Here is a 7,925-nt window from a genome sequence, read left to right on the forward strand (position 1 = left end):
GGCCCAAGATTGGGGCAGACAGACAACCTCGGTTTGTATTGACCACTTTCTTCTGTGGAGCTGAGGGCAAGTCTCAATCTCTGGAGGCCTCTGTAGGGAAAATGATAGCCTCTGAAGATGCTCGGGGGCCAAGTGGCTGTACGTAAAGTGCTTTTCTTGGTATCTGGTGCACAGTGATGGGAAGCTATTGCTGTTATCTGCCAGCAGGCTTGTCATTGTCTTCCCCTTCTCTTCAGTTTACTCTTTCCTGGCAGCGCCACTTCTGAGCAGACACATTATCTGAGAGCAGTACACAGCTGGCCCTTGACCGATGCAGGGGTCAGGGACATCAACCCCCCCATGCAGTTTAAAATTTGCGTGTAATTTTTGACTGCCCCAAAACTTAATTACTCATAGTCTACTGTTGATGAGCAGTCTTAATGACAACATGGACTATTTACACATGTTTTGTATGTTAGATGTATTCTATGTTATATTATTACAATAAAGTAAGCTAGAGAAAAGAACTTGTTATTAAGAAAATCGCAAGGAAGAGCAAATATGTTTACCATTTATTAAGGGGAAGTGGATCATCATAAAGGACTTCATCCTTGTCTTTATCTTCACCTTGACCTCATCTTTGTGTTGAGTAGGCTGAGGAGGAGGAGGAAGTGGAAGGGTTGTTCCTGCTGTCTCAGGAGTGGCAGAGTCGGAAGGAAATCCATCTATAAGTGGACCTGTGCTGTTCAAACCCATGTTGTTCAAGGGTCAACTGTATTCAAACATTTTTTGACCTTGAACTACTGTAAGAAACTCATCTTATGTTGTGACTGAATCCACACTTGCCTGACTCCCTGTGATGCACTCTCTCTCTTCTCTTTCCATACAAACTTACTGATCCGGGATCCCTCTTCCCGGCAATGGGTCTTGATGCAATTTGGAAAATTGCATCAATTTTCTGTCTGTCTTGGAACTGCCTTGACCCAGGCTGCGTTTAGGTTTGAGAGGATCTTTGATAGTTCCTGCAGCCCTGCAGCGACCTCTGGTGGCAGGAGGGTCTTCCTGCAGGGCTGCCTTCACTGGAGCGGTTGGAGCGTGAGAGAGGGTAGTGGCCTTGGTGAAGTCCATCTCTAGGACTGCTGAGCCCCTCTTCACACCTGCAGACTCCTGCTGGTCTTCTGTAATGACAGTATGACTCTGGAACACCTGTGCCCAGCTGCTCTCATGGTATCTGAGGAAAGTATGGAACTGTGGTCCCAGCCTTGAATCGAGCCAGCAGCAGAACACCTAATTTGGCAGCAATCATGAAATCTGCTGTGGTTATCACAGCATACTGAGAGGGAGTGATTGTCCATTTCCAGGGTATTGGAGCTGCTTTCTTCCTCCTCTTAGGCTTGAGATCCAGCATGGGTGTACTACAAAAGTCATTCCTTTCTGTGTTTCCAGTCAAAAGCCAGCAGAGCACACTGGTCACCAGAGAGGCCCAGCCAAAGACCAGGACCCTTCAGGTGGCTTTGCCATCCAAGCTGGCAGAGCCACCCCCACCAACTCATCAGAGCCATGGCAGCCATGGCTCCACTCTGACCCAGGTGTCCGCCCCCACTCCACGCCCCAGAGTGCATGGACCCTCCAGCACCCCTCCTTCCTCGGGGCCCGGGATGAGGTGAGCCCCAGACTCTGCCCTCTCACCCCACCTGTGGTGGTGGCTCCTGGCTTCAGGCAGCTCTGTTCTGGGCTCCCTCTGGGCTTCTCTAGATAGGAAAGGGGAAGACACATGTGAATAGAAGGTGCCTCAGGTGGGGTCCAGTCTGAGCTCTGGAGAAGATACTTGAGAACCTGTGCTTCCAGCCAAGACAAACCCACCCTCCCCTTACCCATTCTCTATCCCAAACCCATTCCTACTCCAGAGGGGCTGGATCCTCAGACAGGCAGGGCTCTACTAAGGGAGAAGCTGGTTGGCTGCTGCACTCCAGGGGTCTCCTGGCTGTCTCCTGTGCCTGAGGGAGGGAGCAGGGCTGGCCCTGAGCAAAGCAAACCAGCTTGCAATATGGTGAAGTTTGGCTTTTGAAGTTTTCTTTCTGGCCCATGCATCCCTCATTTCTTCTCCTTGTGGCAGCACCTCCCCATTCAGTTCTGAAGAGGACTCAGAGGGAGACCGTGTACAGCATGTATCTCTACAGCCCCCGAAAGTTCCTTCCAGAATGGTGCCCCAGCCTGAGGTTGACTGGGACTGGTCTGACACAGAGACCTCGGAGGAGAACGCCCAGCCCCCTGGCCAGGGCTCAGGTGAGCTGGCATCCTCGGGTGAGTGGGCTGGGGCCGCCGGTGTAGCCCTTCTCTAACCCAGGTGTTGTTGGGGCTCCAGCAACACCCTGCAGCTTTCTTGAGCCTTTCTGATTTGACATCTCTTTCCCTATTTGATTTGGAGAGGATGGTCCTTCTTCCCCAAAGATATTTTATTGGGATAGTAGAGATATCAGGAGAAAGCTAGAGTTTGAGCAAGGTTTTATTTTATGCCTTGTTTTGTCATTAAATTGTTAACTGTGGGACGTCGAAGGGAGACCACTCACCCCTTTTCTCCTCCAGGTTCTTTCCAGTAGAGAATAAACACTGTGGCCAGCCATGGGTGATCAAAGAGAGGGGAGCATCACACCTGGGGTCCATTGCAGGGGGGCTAGGGGAGGGATAGTGGGAGGGAGGGTGTGGAGGGATAACGTGGGGAGAAATGTCAGATATAGGTGATGGGGGGATGGAGGCAGCAAACCATCTTGCTATGAATGTCCCTATGCAATAATCTTGTATGATCTGCACATGTAGCCCAGAATCTAAAGTGCAATAATAATTAAAAAAAAAAAAGCCTTGCTCTATTTGTGATGACAGGGCCCATGAATGCCTAAGGCATAGGCTTCCTGTTAGGGCTGGATTAGAGGAACAACCAGCACTTGAAAGAAGTTCTTGAAAGAATTGATGAGCCAAGCAAGGGCTGTTGTAGCTCCCAAAGTCTGCTCAGACCTTGATTTAATTTGAATCCTAGAAGGCTGTATTAGCTTCCTGCTTCTTGGTCATTCCTGAGGTTCATACATTACCTTGGTGTGCCAGGCACAAGGGATCTGTTGATGGTCTCTGTCACTGCGTAACTCCTGCTTCCCGCACAGACTTCACAGAAAGTCATTCTTGCCTGAGGTCCTCCCATGCGATCATAAAGATATGATATCAATATCTTTATGATATTTCTTCTTGTCTCTGTGTGAAGACATTGAGGAACTAACTACATGTTAATGATACAGTTCATTCCCCACACTGAGCAGAGGTCCTGCTCAGCCTCTCAGTAGAGGGAAGCACAACTTCCTGAAGCCTCTGTCACCAGCCATGTCATTAAGTTTGCACAGTCACATTTTCAGAATACGCCAAGCCTCTGTCCACTGCGTACCTGTTGGCCTGGCCTTCTTTGTCTCCTTGCCTCTCTTTTTTGTGATTGCTCAGCCTTCCTCCTCCTGGCCCTTTTGCTCGTTCCCTCTATCTACACTGGAGCCTGGACACGAGACACTACCCTCAAGGATGAAATGCTCATTTTCTAGGCTTCTCTCACTGACACAGCCACTTCTTCTCCTTCCAGGAACACTGGTGCAGTCAATGGTTAAACACCTGGAGAAGCAGCTAGAAACTCCGGCAAAGAAGCCTGCTGGAGGGGTCAATCTGTTTTTTACACCCAATGCTGGGCCACAGAGGACTCCCATACCCGGAAGGAAGCCTCAGGTAGGATGTGGGATGCTTAAGAGTTTGTCCTGCAATTCCCTACAGCCAGCTCTGAGTTTGGGAGGCCTGGGATAAAGGTTGGGGAGGGTCCAGCAAGTGTCATCCTTGGCCCTAGTGGGACATTGCAGGTGATGTCCCTCTGCCCCTGTGCGTGTGGCGAGATAGCCGGTTTGTACTTGTATCCAAGTTAACTTTATAAAACCTTTTGGTTCATTATACAAGCAATGCTCAGTAAGTTTGGATTCTCCCATCTCCTGCCTCCAAGAGAGTGTCGGAGCTGACTCTGCATCTGGCTTCCTGCAGTTGCTGCTCTTCCAGCTCCGTCTCATCCCACAGTGGGCTCCTCCCCAGTCCTTTGCTCTGCCACAGACCCTAACACATTTTGTGTGTGGAGCGGACTCCCCCAAGGGCATTACTGGAGTGGCCTCACATAGCACGTCAGAGTCCATAACAGCACAACACAGGAATACTTAGATACCTTTGTTTTAGAAACCTGAGCCTTGCCTCAGACTCTAGCCCACCGTCAGATTTTCTGACTTAGAGCTCGGATGCTGAGCTTCCCCTAGCACCATCAGAGCCTCCTCACTGCCCCGTCTCCTCCATCAGGGAACAACTTGCACGCTGCTGTTATTTTTCAAGCAGAAGACTTTAGCGCTCCCTTTACTTCACATCCTTTCTCACCGTTCTCAATCAAAAAGGTGCATCCTGGGTAATCAGTGCTATTGCTCTAAGATGTGGAAGTAGTGGGCAAGCATTCTTTGGTTTTTGGTAACACTCCCCCCTCTTTACCACATAATGTGTTTGGTTTATCACACAGTTCATGTATGTTTGTGAGTAATGCATCCAAATGATTGAAAAGAAAAACAAAACTTGTTCCTTTTTCCAAATTGTGCAAGAGCACCAACAGTCCCAAACAGATGGAGAGGCACTGCTCAGAGCACGCTTTTGCCCTGCACCCTGCATGGGTTCTGATTGGTTGGCCTTACATGCCTGGAGAAAATGCATAGAATGGCTTGCTTCAAAGCCCAGGTGGCCAGCAGGGGCACTGAGGACTCTGGAAGGGAAGGCCTGGGCTGCTGCGCAAGTGGCTGTGGTCTGGGGGTGGCCTGGCCCCTTGTCCGACTCCGAGCTGTCCTGCTGGCAGCAGCCCAAACCCTTCCAGGCTGGACTCCTGTCGTTCTCGAGCTCCTCTCATGCTCCTGCAGTCAGGATGTTTACCAGGTCAGAGGGAACCCATCTGAGAGGAGGGAAGTTAGCCCACAGTACATTCATCTTGAGAACTTGATTGAGCTTCTAGCTCTGTCAAAGTGGGAGTTACAAATCTGCACAAAGTTTAAGTGAAACAAGAGCAACCTGATCTGCACAGAGGCCTTTCTTTCCAAGGCACTTCCCTGGGTTTGGTTAGTAGAATTTCAGTGGTATTTGAAATCACTCTGACCCCAGGTCACTAAAGCAGATTCTCAAAGGTAGAACGAGGCCTGGGAAGGCAGGAGGAGTAGCATCTCCCTATTGCTTTCTTCCCGATCTGCATTTGTCCCCATTTCCATTCTGCATTCCCATCCTGCAGTGTGCTTAGCTCTCAGCCACCCTCCTCCCTTATCAAAATGCATTTCCTTCTCCCCTTTCCTTCCTACAGCTTTCTGAAGATGAGAGTGACTTAGAGATCTCTTCCTTGGAAGATCTTCCTTTGGGCCTGGACCAGAGAGAGAAACCCAAGCCCTTGTCTCGCTCAAAGCTCCCAGAGAAGTTTGGCACTGGTCCACAGAGCTCTGGCCAACCCAGGGTTCCTGCCTGGTGATTCACCCCAGAGGCTGACCGGCCAGAGGGTTAGCTTGGCTGGGGCCAGCTCAGCTCCTCTCCAACGGAAGAGGCTTCTGGGCGTCTCGTCTTCACAAACAGCCAAGAGATGGTCCTCTTGGAGAGAAGCAGTGCAGGGAGTAGATAGGGTCTCATCCCTTCTGCCCTGTGAGAGAGAGGCCTTGCCGTAGAGGGCCACAGGTACCTGACTAGGATCCCCTGGGTCCCAAGGCTTGAGAAAGGGTTATAACAGGACCTCCAGGTAGTCTACCTCCATGTTTCCCCCAGACCGAAAAGAGTCAACTGGCTCTCTTTTCCCAAGCCTTTTATAAAGCTGCAGGAGGCCAGGCATGGCTCACACCTGTAATCCCAGCACTTTGGGAGACTGAGGTGGGTAGTTTATGAGGTCAGGAGTTCCAGACCAGCCTAGCCAAGATGGTGAAACCCCATCTCTACTAAAAATACAAAAATTAGCCGGGTGTGGTGACAGGCACCTGTAATCCCAGCTACTTGGGAGGCTGAGGCAGGAAAATCGCTTGAACCCAGGCGGCAGGGATTGCAGTGAGCTGAGATTGTGCCACTGCACTCTCAGCCTGAGCGACAGAGTGAGACTCTGTCTCAAAAACAAACAAACAAATAAAAACCACAGGAACATTGTGGGGATGGGTCCTATCTGGGGTCATTTTGGGGACATATGCCTCAGTCAGTCATTCAGGGATTGATCCAAAATTATTTACTGAGTGACTGTCTACTCTGCACCAGGGTCTCCAGCCTCTCACTGCTGAGTTGGGGTGCAGGCAGAGGCTGGGGCAGAATGTCTACAGCCAGTGCCAGCATAGGGTAGTAATCTAGTGATAGAGAACAGGGTGTTATGGGAGCATATGCGAGACCATCCAACCCAGCCTGGGTGATCCTGGAGAGTTTCCGAGGGTTGTGACATGTGGCAGGCCTACTCATGGGTGGGAAGGGAGAAGGGCCACTTGGCTGGACTTCATGTCCCCAAAGGATCACACATGTAATTTTTGATATTATTTCCAAAATCAGGTTTTATACATAGCCATTTTATATTTTTAGTATGAAAAACATTAATATATTATATGTAAACATTTAAATATAGCACCATGTTTTTAACTCTGGTATGCATTTCATTATTTTTGGAGCTTTCAGGGCGTTGGGAGGGAAGGAAGCAACTGCATCTTAATTGTGTCAGTTTAGGTCTTTGGGACACAGTTTTGAAGATGGAGTTATTGAGGAGCTGCACATGGAAAAGAGGAGATGGAGGCAGGATCTGGCGGGGAAAGGCCGCAGAGTGCAATGCTCATCTGACCATGTCAACAGAAAAAGAGAAGGAAGCCAGAGGAGTCAGGAGAGCTCAGGGCATCGATGTGCAGTTGACAAGGTCTCCACTGACCCAGTGGGGAGCTCCTAAGCAAGAACTGCCCACTTGGGAGTCCCCATTGTGCAGAAATGGCCAGGCCCTGTGCCTGCACCACACTTGGCCATTGGCTGGGGCAACCCAGACTGAATGAGACCTCGACTTGAAAGCTGGAGTGAACCTGTCTGCCAACTTCATTTCTCCTGGTTGAATGGCATTTTTTTTTTCCTGAAAGGGAGGCTCAGCAAAGAACCTCCATCCCTGCCATAGCAAAAATCTATTTTTAACTTTTTGCTATGGAAAATTTCGAACACATATATAAATAAAGGGAATAGTGTGATGAGCCCATGTGCTTATCACTGGACTTCAAATATTATCAACTCAACTCAAGGTCAGTCTTGTTTCATCTATTACCACCTCTACCTCACCCAGACTTCTTTTGACCTCTGGATGGTGCTGACACCTGGCGAGGCCTTGAAGTTCTCATAGGAAGGTGATGGAAGAAATGCGCTGCAGGGAGCAAAAAGGGTCTGGTGGTGGAGTAGGGCGGCTAGGGGAGGGAACGGGCTGGGGGGTATTGTGGTATAAAGGAAGCAGCTCAGTGAGGAAGTTCAGGAGAGCTGATGCTACCAGATCAGCCCCCAACCTGGTGGGATGGGAGTTGATGAGTAATTGTTCCAGGCTTCCTGTGCTTCCGTGCGGCACCTCTGAGGTTTATTCTGCACGGTTTCTCAGAGTCCCTCATGGGACTGAGTGCTAGTTCTCGCTAGTATGCATTTACTATTATGAATGCATAGTTCATCGACCTTCCTCCTTTCTGTTTCATTTTTCTCTCTCCTTCACTTCTTTCTCTTATGAGCACCTCTGAGATAAATTAATCTGCACCCAAGTCCTTGTCTCTAGCTCCAACTTTGGGGGAACCAAAATGAAAACAGTAAATGTGTTAGTACGTGTGTATGCACACACTGGTGATGATTACCAGTGAGAATGTCCCTATTCTGGAATGTTTATCATTATG

The 7,925-nt window shown here is 49.5% G+C and overlaps 1 protein-coding gene across 6 annotated transcripts in view; it reads left to right on the forward strand.

Moving 5' to 3' along the window:
• The window catches only part of DZIP1L (DAZ interacting zinc finger protein 1 like), a 50,567-nt gene extending 43,904 nt beyond the window's left edge, over window positions 1-6,663 (forward strand). For 4 of the 6 annotated variants that reach the window (XM_035277906.3, XM_035277903.3, XM_035277904.3 and 1 more), the window contains exons 14-17: window positions 1,426-1,642; window positions 2,096-2,265; window positions 3,596-3,735; window positions 5,372-6,663. In XM_035277906.3, coding sequence (XP_035133797.2) covers window positions 1,426-1,642; window positions 2,096-2,265; window positions 3,596-3,735; window positions 5,372-5,533 — 689 coding nt within the window. In that variant the 3' untranslated portion in view covers window positions 5,534-6,663. The remainder of the gene's footprint in view (window positions 1-1,425; window positions 1,643-2,095; window positions 2,266-3,595; window positions 3,736-5,371) is intronic. The other 2 variants (XR_013528623.1, XR_013528624.1) reach the window with 1 other exon arrangement.
• The last annotated feature ends 1,262 nt before the right edge of the window (window positions 6,664-7,925 follow it).

The sequence above is a fragment of the Callithrix jacchus genome, chromosome 17 (assembly GCF_049354715.1).
Source record: "Callithrix jacchus isolate 240 chromosome 17, calJac240_pri, whole genome shotgun sequence".
NCBI classification, from domain to species: Eukaryota; Metazoa; Chordata; class Mammalia; order Primates; family Cebidae; genus Callithrix; species Callithrix jacchus.